The sequence below is a fragment of the Anolis sagrei genome, chromosome 2 (genome assembly GCF_037176765.1).
Source record: "Anolis sagrei isolate rAnoSag1 chromosome 2, rAnoSag1.mat, whole genome shotgun sequence".
NCBI classification, from domain to species: Eukaryota; Metazoa; Chordata; class Lepidosauria; order Squamata; family Dactyloidae; genus Anolis; species Anolis sagrei.
Window position 1 is genome coordinate 17,926,144 of NC_090022.1, and position 15,669 is coordinate 17,941,812.

General features: G+C 41.6%; 1 protein-coding gene across 1 annotated transcript; it reads left to right on the forward strand.

Annotated features, from left to right (window-relative positions):
- The first annotated feature begins 336 nt into the window (after positions 1-336).
- On the forward strand, positions 337-15,669 carry LOC137096353 (zinc finger protein RFP-like). Its single transcript, XM_067465517.1, has 7 exons — positions 337-747; positions 2,759-2,854; positions 4,995-5,225; positions 5,829-5,851; positions 6,660-6,778; positions 12,629-12,661; positions 14,966-15,669. The coding sequence occupies exons 1-7, from the start codon at positions 337-339 to the stop codon at positions 15,481-15,483; spliced, it is 1,431 nt and encodes a 476-aa protein (XP_067321618.1). The 3' UTR covers positions 15,484-15,669.

Sequence of the window (15,669 nt, forward strand, 5' to 3'; positions counted from 1 at the left end):
ATGTTGTCCAAATGCCCAATCATAGTTTCCCAAAGCAGTTAACGTATTTTATTGTCAGTTCATGAGTCAAAAATGGAATACCGTTGAACAGTAAAAGATTTAAAGATGGGCTGAAGCTAACCTTAAAAAATGTAGAATAAACACCAAGAACTGGGAAGCCCTGGCCCTCAAGCATTCAAACTTGAGGTCAGCTGTTAGCAAGAGTACTGTGGATTTTGATGAGGCACAAATAGAGGATGAAATATTTAGAGCCAGTTCTAGAAAAGGAAACACCCTGTTCATGTAAAGTGAAACTGGTTGAGCTGCTCACTTGTTCTTTCTTGCCAGGAAGAACCCATGGCTGCTGCTGAAGATCTCCTTGATGAACTGACTTGTCCCATTTGCCTGGACTATTTTGAGGACCCCATCACCTTGGCAGAATGCGGGCACAATTTCTGCCGGTCCTGCCTGACACAATGCCATGGAAGAAGAAGAAGAAGAAAAGCTGCCTGTCCCCAATGCAGAAAACTTTTTCAAATAGAAAACCTCATTACAAACCGGCACCTGAGGAATGTGGTGGAGATTACCAAGAAAATGCAGGAAGGGAGAGGGAAGGAAGGAGGGGGGCATGTCTGCGAGAAGCACCAGGAGCCCCTGAAGCTGTTCTGCAAAGAAGATGAAGTCCTCATCTGTGTGGTGTGTGACAGAGCCAAGGCACACAAGGCCCATGAGGTTGTTCCTCTGGAAGAGGCTCCCCAGGAATACAAGGTCAGAAAGAAGCAGGGCAAAGCCTCGTGGCATTTCCAGGGGTACATCTACACTGTAGATATAATGCAGTTTGACCCCACCTGAACTGCCATGACTCAATGCTATGGAATCCTGGAAGCTGTCCTTTGATGAAGCCCCAGCGCTCTTTGGCAGAGAAATTTAAAGACCCTGTAGAACTACAACTCCCTTGATTCCATAGCATTAAATCATGGCAGTTCAAGTAGCGTCAAGCTGCATCAGTTAATTTTCTCTAGGCCATGCAAATCATTTTGGACTCCAGCATTAGTTCAAAGCTTGCTTTCATGCTGCAGTTCAGTATGTTATTTAATTATTCTATTGTTTTTAAATTGTTAGGTTTTTAAATGCTTTTCTGTAAGTTTCCCTGAGGTTGTTCATATGTGTGTGTAAGGGGGGTGGGTGGAGTGTATAAAGATTTCAGTAAGTCCATAACTGCACAAGGTGAAACGGTCCCAAGCCATTCCACATAATGCTAAAAATCATGTTTTCACTGTGGGGGCCTAAAGGAGAGATCTCTCCAGCGAAACTATGCAGATTTGACTAACATGATTTTACTCAATCCATTTTAGCACAGTTATGTAGATATATAGTCTTCCCTCTGTGTATTTACCTTTAGCAACTTACCTTTAGCAAGTTCTACTATAAGGGCTTCTTACCAAGTTCTGCTCAAAGGGCATTGTTTTTGCCTCTCTCTAAAGGTTGGGAAAGTGTGACTTGTCTAAAGTCACCCAGTGAGTTTTCATGACCAAGCAGGGATTCAAACTCTAGTCTTCAGATGCAAACCACGACATTAGGCTGACTATCTTCAGACATATTTCTAAGAATACTGACTTTATTAGTGACCATATACAGTCAGTTCTTCACATTCTCTGGGGTTAGGGGCTCAGTGAAAGTGGAAAAGGCTATAAGTGGAAAACATCTCTAGGAATTTCTAGATCAGTAGTCTTAATCTTCCTAATGCTGTGTCCCCTTAATACAGTTCCCCATGTTATTTTCGTTGCTACTTCATAACTGTAATTTTGCTACTGTTATGAATCATAATATGATATGCAGGATGTATTTTCATTCACTAGACCAAATTTGGCAGAAATACCTGATACCCCACATTTGAATACTGGTGGGGTTGAGATGGATTGATTTTGCCATTTGGGAGTTGTAGTTGCTGGGATTTGTAGTACACCTACAATCAAAGAGCATTCTGAACTCCACCAACAATGGAACTGAACCAAACTCAGCACACAGAACTCCCATAACCAACAGAAAATACTGGAAGGGTTTGGTGGACATTGACCTTGAGTGTTGGAGTTGGAGTTCACCTATCTCCAGAAAGCACTATGGACTCAAACGATGATGGATCTTGACCAAATTTGGCATGAATACTCAGTATGCCCAAATGTGAACACTGGTGGCGTTTGGGGAAAATAGACCTTGACATTTGGGAGTTGTAGCTGCTGGGATATATTGTTCACCCACAATCAAAGAGCATTCTGAACTGCACCAATGATAGAATTGGGCCAAACCTTCCACACAGAACCCCTACGACCAACAGAAAATACTGTGTTTTCTGATGGTCTTTGGCAACCCATCTGACAGCCCCCTCACCACCCCCCCCCCCCCAGGGGTCCCAACCCTCAGGTTGAGAAACACTGCTCTAGATCCTCCAGCATGATTATGGGCAATGTCAGGTCAAGGTTCACTGGAGATCTTTGAGAGAACATTTTCAACAAATTTACAAAAGTCAGACCCACAAATTGTGTAGATCTGACTGTATGTCAATAGAGACCTCAGATCTCTCATGTTCAGTTTTTGGTTGGGTTTCCTCTGTGATATTGTTTTTCCATTAAATAATAAATAATTCTATGAACTCAGGGGAATGGGGGATGAATCTTGGGAATTTGATGATGTGAGCCTTGCTGCTTTACACCACTGGATTATCCTTGTGGGTTTCTTTTAAAAAAAACCTACCAAACTGGAGCTTGTATTTTGTCCTTAGGAAAAGATTGAAAATTATCTGAAGAGTCTGAAGAAATTGCAAAAGGAAATGTGTGCATTGAAAATTCAGACAGACACAGAAAGCCAAGACCTGCTTGTAAGTAGTCTCAGTAACTGAAACCGATACCATGAATACTGACCACAAGACACCACCCTATGCTCTGAATCAAGTGGAGGGTCTAGTTCTGAACAAAAGCAGGTGGCCCTGGGTTGCATTCCTGAGCTCTCTGGTGAACTCCTAACGATGTAATGTATTTTTGGCCTATCTCATTCCTTAATAAAAGGCAGAACAATTAGTCTTTCCTCATTTCTGACCACATTCACTCAGAAACCTATGACATCTGCAGTCTATCCATCATTTAGCCGATTTCATTACTCAAACGATTTCTGTAACTAATGTGAATTGCAGGGTCCACAACACTGGACTGAACACTGAAGTCGAGCATATTGGAAACCCTTTCCATCTCACTGTTCAATACTGAATTTAAGGACCTAATCAGAAAGGCCACTGGAATCGCCATGCATTGTGATGAATCCAGTGGTGCCCATCAGGGGGCGTGATGAACCCACTACCCTATGCTCCACATTGCCCAGCTTACCCACAGTAGTTTACCCACAGAGCCCCACTAGAAGTTCCTCTGCATTGTGGGATGGGAGCCGTCCAGTTCCATGGGTAAACTATTCTGAACCGACACATGCCGCTAAAGTAAGTCTTGTTTGATGAGGTCAAATGACCTTGATAGAATTGCCAGCCCTGCCAGCCAGAAAATCCCAAAGAGCATTCAGAAATCCATAGAATCACGGGTCCCATCTACACTGCCATATAATGCTGTTTCTAACTGTATTATGTGGTCAGTGTAAACCAGGCATGGGCAGACTTCACCCCTCCAGGTGTTTTGGACTTCAACTCCTACTATTCTTAATAGCTGGTAGGCTGTTAGGAATTGTGGGAGTTGAAGTTCAAAACACCCGGAGGACCCAAGTTTGGCCATGCCTAGTGTAGACTCATATAATGCCATTTAACTGTACTGATCTGCATTATATGAGTCGACAGTGACTATAAAATGCAATTTCAAATTGCATTACAGCATATGGGAGTGTACATGGGGCCATGGAGGCCCCAGTAGCACAACGGGTTAAACCACTGAGCTGCTGAACTTGCGAACTGAAAGGTTGGTGGTTCGAATCAAGGGAGCAGGGTGAGCTCTAACTGTTAGCCCCAGCTTCTGCTAACATAGCAGTTCAAAAACATGCAAATGTGAGTAGATCAATAGGTACCACTTTGTTGGGAAGGTAATGGCACTCCATGCAGTCATGCTGACCAGATGATCTTGGAGGCATCTATGAACAACGCTGGCTCTTCGGCTTAGAAATGGAGATGAACACCACCCCTCAGAGTCAGAAATGACTAGACTTAATGTCAAGGGGAAACCTTTACCTTTACCTACATAGAGCCACAAAATTAAAAGAGTTGGAAAAGACCACAAGGACCATTCAGTCCAACTCCATTCTGCTAGGCAGGAATACATTATCGAAACACTGAAATCCTGGGAAAGAATAGAAAGAAATCTTCAGACTTGTCTATTAAATCAGGCCTCAACTGATACAGAGAAGCAGGGAGTTGTGTGCAGAAACCAGATTTCCAAAGAACAGGAAACAAAAGGAGGATATGGATGAGGTAAGTTTGCTGAAGTTACTTCAGCAAACAAGAATATAAAGTTTAGGACACATAATCATGTCAGGTCTTCCCTTTACACCACATTGAGCTCACCTTGAGCTCATCATCATCACGCTCTTAATGTTTCTTGACATTCATATGTCCCCATTTTCATCTGTGAAATATTCAAGAATATGTTGGAATTGACCCAAATTATATTAAGGTCACTGTTTGCTCCTTATACTTGTTGTGATACCTTCGTAAAGTCACAAATGTCTTCTTATAGGTTTCTCCTAGGGGCATACGTGCTGTTGATTTAATGTCATTAAACCCCATTTTAACTGACAAGGCTCAATGATGTGGAACCATGGAAACTCCAATTTAACAAGGTCTTTAGCCTTCTCTGACAAAGAGTTCTGATGCCTCACAAAACTACAAATCTCGCAGTTCCATAACATTGCGCTATGGCAGTTAAAGTGGAGTCAAGCGGCATTCATCCTGCAGTGTAGATGCAGCTTGATATTAATTGCACTGATTGGTGATCCGACTTGTTTTCCCTTCAAAAATATATTTATTGCAGAAGCAAACACAAGCAGACAGAAAAAAAATGGTGGCTGCATTCAAAGAGCTGCATCAGTTTTTGGAAGAACAAGAGAAGCTTCTGCTCTCCCAGATGGAAGAGGTGGAGAAGGAGATTGCTAGCAGAAGAGACAAGCACATGGCCAAATTGTCAGAGGAACTCTCTAGTCTTGAAAATATCATCAGAGAGATGGAGTTGAAGTGTCTTCAGCCAGCAAGTGAATTTCTGCAGGTAAGTGGAAAGGTGGCTTTTGAAATTTTGTGTGCATCTGTCATCTATACAAGTTGTGCCATGGATAGGTCTGATAACATGATTGAGCACTCAAATGGAAAACTGATGACTTGTTTGATCTAGTTGTACAGTTGGCCATATTTGCAGGGGTGGTTTTTGTGAATTTGATATATTTGTGTGATTTTGATTAAAATGTTGCAATTCCAAGGAAGTTGCCTTATAGTTATGCTGGAGGACCTACAGACTCCTAGAGAAATCTTTTCAGGGAAAAAAAAATACCAATTTGTTATTTGCATATGTGTTCCCCCCCCCCCCCCCCCACTTTCATGGCTCCTTTCCCCTTCAATGAAGTCTCTGTGCGTGTGTTTGCCTTCAAACAACATTTAATATTACATATATTAACATCTGGTTTTACAAATGCATCTCATCTCTTTCAGTTTTTTGGGGTTTACATGTGTAGGGCTCCTACCATTTTCCAGTTATTGCAATTTGGTTTTGTGTTTCATTCCAATTGATCAACTATGCTTGAACAGTATATCACTATGTTTCATCCACACTGTATCCAAATCAACAACAAAAATTGTCCTTTTCCCCTCTCCTTAGGACATTAGAAGCACACTGCAGAGGTAAGCAGATCTGACCTGTGTCTCTTCATTGGTCATGCTTGTGTCAAGAAGTGGGCAGATAACTACGTGGGCTAAGAATGCAACTTCAGCATATACTACTGATGAACTGCTCAGGAGGTTCTTCTAATATTTAAGTGGAATTTCTTTTCCTGTAGTTTGAATCAATTGCTTTGATTTTTTTAAAATATGCTTTAGCAATATATAATTATTTGCGGCTCATCTTCCATCAGTTGTGTTTCAAGGAGAGCACATCCCAACCCAAAGACTCCCCCCATTCATCCAACAATTCAGAATTTGACTGCCAGCCAATGGATAGTCAAGGTAGAATTTGTTTGGGAGCCCAATTGTACCATTGCCCGTGACTGGGTGAGTGGATGAGGAACCCTCTGGATGACAGGATCCTCTACTGTATACCATCTGTACCATCAATAAAGTTTAAGCTATAGTAATAACACGTGTCAGCATCTAGAACAGGTTTCAGATTTATGATACTGTGCCTGTCTGTAGTCCTGCCTCGGTGTAACACTTTAAAAAATACCAGTGCTCAAAGAGGCTGTTATGGAGCTCATGTGGCCTCACATTACGTCAATGATTTTGCCTCTTAGCTAAGAAGTTCTATTATCTTGAATAATCATGTTTAAGATTTCTATGATTTTTGCACATGGCAAGTGATGGAGTGGGAGTAAGAAAATTCTATACATAATGACATTTCATAAAATATCAAGTTTCACTGACTAGACATTATTGGAAAGATAACAAGATATAGGCTGGCTGTTCAGAGTGATGAATTGACATACCTTCCTTTCAGGTGTGAAGCAAGAAAGGATTTCAGGAAACCTGTTGTCTTTCCTCTTGAGCTGAAGTGGAAGATCTGGGACTATGGAGATATAGTTCTGTATCTGGAAGGTTCCATGAAGCAAAGCAGAGGTAAAAAAATGCCTACAAGTGGATATTTAAGTGTTATGTAAAGAAATGTTTTCATTTCGCTCTGAAAAGGGCTCTGGCAACCTTAGCTCAGAATGGCAGCTAAGGTTGCCAGAGATGTGAAGACATGAAAGACTTCAATCCTGGAAACCAGGTTGAAAGCATCTGGATAAGAATTAAGGGTAGAAGGACCAAAAAAGATGTAGTTGTGTGGGTCTACTACAGACTTCCAAGCCAGATAGAAGAACTAGATGAAGTCTTCCTTGACCAGATGACCAAACATGCAGATAGAAGAGTTATAAGGCAGCCCTATATCCCAGAATATCAAGGCAGAAAATCCCACAATATCTGCTTTGAACTGGGTTATCTGAGTCCTCTCTCAAATAATGTGGTATTTTCCACCTTGATGTTCTGGGATATAGGGCTATGTGGAAGGGCCCATAGTGGCAATGTGGGATTTCAACTACTCTGATATTTGTTGGAAAGCAAACTTTGTCAAGAGTATGGAGGCCAACAAATTCCTCACTTGCCTTGCAGATAATTTTATTATCCAGAAAGTATTAGAAGCAACAAGGGGATCAGCTATTCTGGATCTGATCCTAACCAACAGTGAGGATCTGGTCATTGGAGTGGAAATGTTGGGATCCTTAGGGGGGAGTGACCATGTGCTCCTGGAGTTTGTGATGCAAAGGAAGGGTGAATCTAAGGACCCTTCTGCATAGCAATATAATTCAGAATATCGAGGCAGATAATCTACAATTATCTGAGTCCACACTGCCATATAACTCAGTTCAATGTGGATTGTATAGAGCTCTGTGGAAGGGGCCTAAGAAAAGTCAAACACTAATTCTAGACTTTAGGAGAGCTGACTTCAGGAAATACAGGGTTAGTCAAAATGCATAGGCCAATAAGCCATTAAATTGAATGGCTTATTGGCCTATGCATTTTGACTAACCCTGTATAAGGAAAACACTGAGCAAGATTCCATGGACAGGAATACTAAAAGGGAAGGGAGTTAATGATGGATGGAAGTTTCTTAAAAGTGAGCTACTGAACATACAATAGCAAACAGTGCCAGCAAGGAGTAAAATATAGAAGTGTAAAGCAACCAGAAAGGGTATCCAGAGAACTTTTAACTGAGCTAATATTTAAAAGAGACATGCACAAGAATTAGAAAAGGGGGAAAATAATCAAAGAGGAATTCAAACAAATAACCAACATATGTAGGGAAAAGGTTCATAAGGCTAAGGCACAAAATGAGATCAGGCTTGCCAGAGAGATCAAAACCAATAAAAAGAGTTTATTTGCTTATGACAGTAGAAAAAGGAAGAAAAAAGAAAATGGTAGGGTCTCTGTGTGGAGAAGATGGTGAAATCCTAACAGGGGATAGGAAAAAGGCAGAACTGCTCAAAACCTTTTTTGCCTCAGTCTTATCCCAAAAGGAGATTGGTGTTCAACTGAGCAATACGGAGTGAATAAGGTAGCAGGGGAAATACAACCCTAAATAAGTAAAGAAGTAGTCCAGGAATACCTGGCTACTCTAAATTAATTCAAGTCTCCAGGGCCAGATAAACTACATCCAAGAGTATTGAAGTAACTACGGTAGCAGAAGTCATTTCAGAACCACTGGCAATGATATTTAAGAATTCTTGGAGAAGAGGAGAAGTCCCAGCAGATTGGAGGAGGGCAAATGTTGTCCCTGTTTTTTTTCCTTTCAAGAAAGGAAAAAAAGAGGACTCAAACAATTACCGTCCAGTCAGCCTGTCATCGACAGCAGGGAAGATTCTGGAGCAGATTATCAAGGAGGCAGTCTGCGGCCACTTAGAAAGAAATGCTGTGATTACAAAAAATTAACATGGACTTCTCAAAAACAAGTCATGCCAGACTAATCTGACCTTTTTTCGATAGAGTTACAAGCTGGGTAGATGCAGGGAATACTGTGGATGTAGCATATCTCAATTTCAGTAAGGCCTTCGACAAAGTCCCTCCATGATGTATTGTCGAAGGCTTTAATGGCCAGAATCACTGCGTTGTTGTAGGTTTTTTTGGGCTATATGGCCATGTTCTAGAGGCATTCTCTCCTGACGTTTCACTTGTATCTATGGCAAGCATCCTCAGAGGTTGTGAGGTCCCCCCATGATCTTCTTCCAAGCAAACTAACCAAATGTGGGCTAGGCAATGCTATTTGGTGGATCTCTAATTGGTTAAGTAAACAATCCTGAATTGTGAATTGTGCTCACCAATGGTTCCTCTACATCCTGGAAAGATGTGACTAGTGGGTGCCTCAGAGTTTGCTCCTGGGACCAGTTCTGTTCAACATTTTTATGAATGACTAAATAATGGTTTAAAGGGGATACATATCAAGTTTGCAGATGACATCAAATTAGGAGGGATAACAGGATCAGCATTCAAAATGACCTTAACAGATTAGAGAGCTGGGCCAAACTTAACAAAATGAATTTCAGCAAGGACAGATGTAAGACACTTAGGCAGAAAAAAGTAATGCAAAGATACAGGATGGGTGACACCTGGCTCAACATGTGAGAAAGATCTTTGAGTCTTAGGCCCCTTCCACACAGCTGAATAAAATCCCACATTATTGGCTTTGAATTAGGATATATGAAGTGTACTCAGATGACCCAGTTCAAAGCAAGTATTGTGGGATTTTCTGCCTTGATATTCTGGGTTCTATGGCTGTGTGGAAGAGTCCTTCAGAACACCAAGTTAAACATGAGCCAAAAATGTGATGCAGCAGCTTAAAAAGCCAATGGGATTTGGGGCTACATTAAAGGGAGCATAGTGTCTAGAAACATCAGAGGTAAAATTCAGGCAAAAATGGGCATGATAAGAAACAAAGATGTCAGGGACCTAAAAGAAGCTGAAGAGATCAGGAGAAGGTGGTGAGACTATACAGATGATCTGTATAGGAAGGATAATAATATCAAGGATAGTTTTGACGGTGTGGTGAATGAATTAGAACCAGACATCCTGAGGAGTGAGGTTGAATGGGCCTTAAGAAGCATTGCTAACAACAAGGCAGCAGGAGACGACGGGATCCCAGCCGAACTGTTTAAAATCTTGAAAGATAATGCTGTCAAGGTGATGCATGCCATATGCCAGCAAATATGGAAAACACAAGAATGGCCATCAGGTTGGAAAAAAATCCACTTATATCCCCATACCAAAATAGGGAAACACCAAAGATTGCTCAAACTTTCGTACAGTGGCCCTTATTTCACATGCAGTATGGTAATGCTCAAGATCCTGCAAGGAAGACTCCAGCAATACATGGAGCGAGAGTTGCCAGATGTACAAGCTGGATTTAGAAAAGACAGAGGAACAAGAGACCAAATTGCCAATATCCGCTGAATAATGGAGAAAGGCAGGGAGTTTCATAAAAACATTTATTTCTGTTTTATTCACTATCCTAAAGCCTTTGACTGTGTGGATCACAATAAATTGTGGCAAGTTCTTGGTGGGATGGGCATACCAAGCCACCTTGTCTCTCTCCTGAGGAATCTGTACAAGGATCAAGTAGCAACAGTCAGAACTGACCATGGAACAACAGACTGCTTCAAGATTGGGAAAGGCGTACGGCAGGGTTGTATCATCTCACCCAACCTATTCAACTTGTATGCAGAACACATCATGGGATGTGCATGGCTTGACGAATCCAAGGCTGGAGTTAAAATTGCTGGAAGAAACATTAACAACCATAGATATGCAGATGATACCAATTTGATGGCTGAAAGCTAGGAAGAGCTGAGGAGCCTTCTAATCAAGGTGAAAGAAGAAAGTGCAAAAGCTGGGTTGCAGGTAAACATAAAAAATAAAACCAAGATTATGGCAACAAGAATGATTGACAACTGGCAAATAGAGGGAGAAAACGTGAAGGCAGTGACAGACTTTGTATTTCTAGGTGCAAAGATTACTGCAGACACAGACTGCAGCCAGGAAATCAGAAGACATTTCCTTCTTGGGAGGAAAGCAATGACCAATCTCAATAAGATAGTGAAGAGCAGAGACATCACACTGGCAACAAAGATCCGCAGAGTCAAAGCCATGGTATTCCCCGTAGTAACCAATGGATGTGAGAGCTGGACCATAGGGAAGGCTGAGCAAAGGAAGATAGATGCTTTTGAATTGTGGTGCTGCAGGAAAATTCTGAGAGTGCTTTGGATCACAAGAAGATCAAACCAGTCCATACTCCAGGAAATAAAGCCCGACTGCTCATTGGAGGGAAGGATAGCAGAGGCCAGGATGAAGTACTTTGGTCACATAATGAGAAGACAGGAAAGCTTAGAGAAGACAATGATGATGGGGAAAATGGAAGGAAAAAGGAAGAGGGGCTGACCAAGGGCAAGATGGATGGATGGTATCCTTGAAGTGACTGGCTTGACCCTGAAGGAGCTGGGGGTGGCCATGGCCAACAGCGAGCTCTGGTGTGGGCTGGTCCATGAGGTCACAAAGAGTCAGAAGCAACTGAACAAATAAACAACAACAACATCTAGATCAGTGATTCTCAACCTGTGGGTCCCCAGGTGTTTTGGCCTACAACTCCCAGGAATCTCAGCCAGTTTACCAGATGTTAAGATTTCTGGGAGTTGAAGGCCAAAACATCTGAGGCCCACAGGTTGAGAACCACTGGTCTAGATGTCATGGTGGCTCTCTATTCTGCTTTGGTTAGACCTCACCTGGAATGCTGTGTCCAATTCTGGGCACCACAGTTTGAAAGAGAGATTGACAAGTTGGAAGGTATCCAGAGGAGTGCAACTAAAATGATCAAAGGTCTGGAGATCATGAATCCCTATGAGGAGTATCTTAAAGAGCTGGGTATGTTTGGCCGGTAGAAGAGAAGGTTAAGAGGAGCCATGATAACCATGTATAAATATGTGAAAGGATGTCATAAGAAAGAGGGATCTTATTTTCTACTGCCCTGGAAACTAGGACTCAGAGCAGTGGGTTCAAATTACAGGAAAGGAGATTCCACCTGAACATTAGGAAGAATTGCCCTGCCATACAAGCTGCTCAACTGTTGGAACTCTCTGTCTCGGAGTCTGGTGGAAGCTCCTTCCTTGGAAACTTAAGCAGAGGCTGGATGCTTTGATTGCAAAAGGTTGGACTAGATGGCCCATGCGGTCTCTTCCAACTCTATTATTCTTTGATTCTATGAATTCTAGGGTGGGAGTTTTCTTTGGCCCCTTCCACACAGCTGAATACAATCTCACATTATCTGCTTTGAACTGGAATATATGGCAGTGTTGGCTCAGGGCAGAAAATCCCACAATATCCACTTTGAATTGGGTGAGCCGCCTTGATATTCAGGGTTATATGGCTGTGTGGAAGGGCCCTCAAATATTTTACAACTCCTTTAAATACTGCAGAAACTCTTTGGCTACAGAAGGAGTTAGCTTTGTGGCTGGACTAAGCAATATCGTTTGATACTGATATATTTGGATAGTTGCAGCCTTTGATTGTATTCCTCTTAACAGTGTCTTATCTTGAGATCTTTTCATTCAGAGTAGACGGGACATTTGAGCATTAGGATTGCCTGCCCTTTTTCTTGAGGTGCTAATTCCAGTGAAGTTTGAAACCAATCTTTTGTTTTCAAATTCATGAGCACCTAGAAATGTTGAAAGAATTCCCATTAGAATTCACATAAACAAATCTGCATACTTGCAAGGATACAGCAGTTCAGAGATTTCAGCTAAAACATATAGATAACCATTATGTTGTTATACCTATGTAGTCATTTTGGACACAGGATTTGTAACCTTAACACTGGATGGCCTGTGTGATCTCTTCCGACTCTAACAATGTGGCATATTACCTTTCTTCCTTTTCCTTCTATAGGCGAGCAAATATCTGGATTTACACTACAGAAAGGTAAGATTTGGAAGCACCAATTATCACAAAAGAAGAGGGCTTCTCAGAAACTTGTTGGTTTTTCACTAGAGTTCTACAGTTCTGCTTGTGTTTCTGTTTAGAGTCCAGAAAACAAACAATTTCCTTCAGCGGTGGCATACTGAAGGGGTGACATAGCCAACACCCAAGGTTTCATGAATTCCCCACATTTATTACTAAATGTACATGGCTTGATTCCAGACTATATGAAAGTCTGTACCTTTTTAGAGATATGAAATTCTTAGAGGATTTATTTTGATTCCACATTTGCCACAAACATATTTTGTGAAAATGTGGGAGATGGCCTTTTTAGAAGAGATCTTTCACATGAAGGGATATGCAACTTAAAACGTTCTTGATTGAAGCCCATCTAGCATCTCTTTAAAGACTTCCAAAGGAGAGCACACCAGTCTCCAATGCAGACAATTCCACTCTCAGACAGCTTTTACAGTAAATAAATTGTTCCTAGGTGGAATGTACCCACAGGGTTGAGAACTACTGAGGTAAGGGATCAAGACATCTCCCATCAGCATTCTCAGGCACTACTGTGGTGCTTCAAGTGGTCATCGATGAACTCACACAGCCCCATGTGTCCTCCCCTCACTGTGTCTTGTTCTTCTTTGCTCTTTAGCTGCTGCTGCACTAGTATCTAGGAAACAGGGAATTGAGCAGGAACCATGTTGGTCATGGGTACAGAGGATGGAGGTACCATACCACCTACCCATGACCAGAATGCCTCCTGCTCGAATTTGTCAGTTTCCTAGATTTCAAGGCACACAAAGAGTGGGACCCTGCAAGGTGGAGATGAGTTATTTGGATGGGTTCACAGATGACCAGGCACAAGCTATAATAGGTAAACAACCTGTTATTCCCTCTCCACAACATCCACTAGTTCAAAAGCACATCTGCAACCTAACAAAATCCCTGGGCCAACAAACACCAGATTTTGCATTTGTGTGGAACTCTGTCCTTCCTTTCCCCTATACTGATGCAGAATTACATCACATTTGAAGAGGTAGGGGTTGAGATAGTGATGAAGCAGCTTTTCGCCCATGTATTTCTTGTATGTGCAAAGAGCACAAGCACAGGAGGTATCGAGGTAAAAAGAAGGAATGAGGAAAGCAGTTCCTACCCCCTTACAAAAGCACTTGAGAACTATCTCGCAGGCTCATGCCAAACCCACTATTATATATCTAAACATATTTATTTATTCAAATATTTCTATTTTTGGAGATATGGTATCAAACATACAACCATCTCTGGCAAGGTTGAAAGCAGTAAAAGTAACTATTTTATAAATCTTTAAGCTGTAGATGTGTAAAACAAATTAGATAAAATAATTTAGATTTATAAAATAATGTATAAACAATTGAACACTGGTTGAGATCCTGCATGGGATGCATGGAAGCCTAAATACCCCAAAGGCATTGCATTCCATTTGATATTAGAAGCTAAGCATTGCCATCCCAATACTTGGATGAAAAGCCACCAATAAATCCCAGGTATGAAGGCTCTATTTCATGGGAAGGAACTGGTGAAACTACCTGTAACAGAGCAAGGAGTAAAGAGGGCCCTGCCCTTAGAAAAACTAAACTATCTGTTCCCACATTAAAAGAAGCCTCTGGGAGGCTGGAAAAACACTGGCCATTGGATAACAAACAGCTTGGTATTTGAGAAGAATGTGGGATCCTTAAACATTGTTCATGTTTCATTAACATGTATCCCTGAACTGACCCACCTTAAATGTTAAAAGTGTCTTGATTAGTGGCACCTCAGTGAAGTATCCCACAGGCAAATAATTCACAAACTGTGGGTGGGTAAGAAGAAAAAGGCAGGAAAGGGCATGGTGTACAGCAAGCTCATAGTGCCCATCTGGACAGAGGAAAGTGATGTCATAGCTCTTACCCAATAGGTCCAACAGGAGTGTGCTCAAAAGGGATTGCCAGTCTACACTATGGACCCATTCACATTGCACAATTATAGTGCTATGGTTTTGGTTTTACCACTATGGTAACATTCTGCAGAATTTTTGTGATTTGCTGTGGAGATAGAGATATTTTGAAGTTTCAGGCGGAGAACCTCCACAAACTGCATGTACAGTATAAGTAAGTCTGGGTCCCATTTGGGAGCAAAGCATGATTTACATCAAAGACAATTAACAGCAATGCATGGAAATCCCATTGATTTGAAAGTGAGACCAATGAATGTGAATAGAGTGTGTTAATAATTCACCTAGCTGATGATCCTTTTTATCTTTTCTTCCTCTTCTCTCCCTATTCCCAACAGCAAATGTAACTCTGGATCCAGACACAGCTTATCCTAAACTCATCCTGTCTGAGGATCGTAAAAATGTAACATACGGAAACATATATCAAGATCTTCCTGACAATATGGAGAGGTTTAACAAACTTGCTTCTGTCCTAGGATGTCAAGGATTTTCAGCAGGCAGACATTTTTGGGAAATCTGTGTGGGAGAGGAGGAAGAGTGGCTGGCAGGGGTTGCCAGAAAGTCTATGAAGAGAAAGGGTGAGGTTGTCTATGGACCTGAGGGAGGAATCTGGGCTATAGGGAAGTGGGGTGGTGCATACAGAGTTACTAACAGTCCTCATTACACAATCTTGTCTCTGAACAATGAGCTCAAAAGAATCCGAGTGTCTCTGAACTATGCTGGAGGCCAAGTGGTCTTTTATGATGCTGACAAGGGAGTCCATCTCTATTCATTCTCTGGGGCTTCGTTTATAGGGGAGACACTTCTTCCTTTTTTTAATGTGTACAAAAATGGCTATGTGAGAAATTCTCCTTAATGTAGGCAAACAAGTCGTCCACAAATCCTGCAAGATTACAAAATAGATTAATGTATTGGATGTATCTCCTGTAGAGGGCAGAGGTAGTGCATTTGTGCCATGGTTCCCAACTGTGTTATGTAAAATCTTAAAATGCCGCAAAGGCATAGTAGGGCTTCCATGAAAAATCTTTAAAATTACATTTAG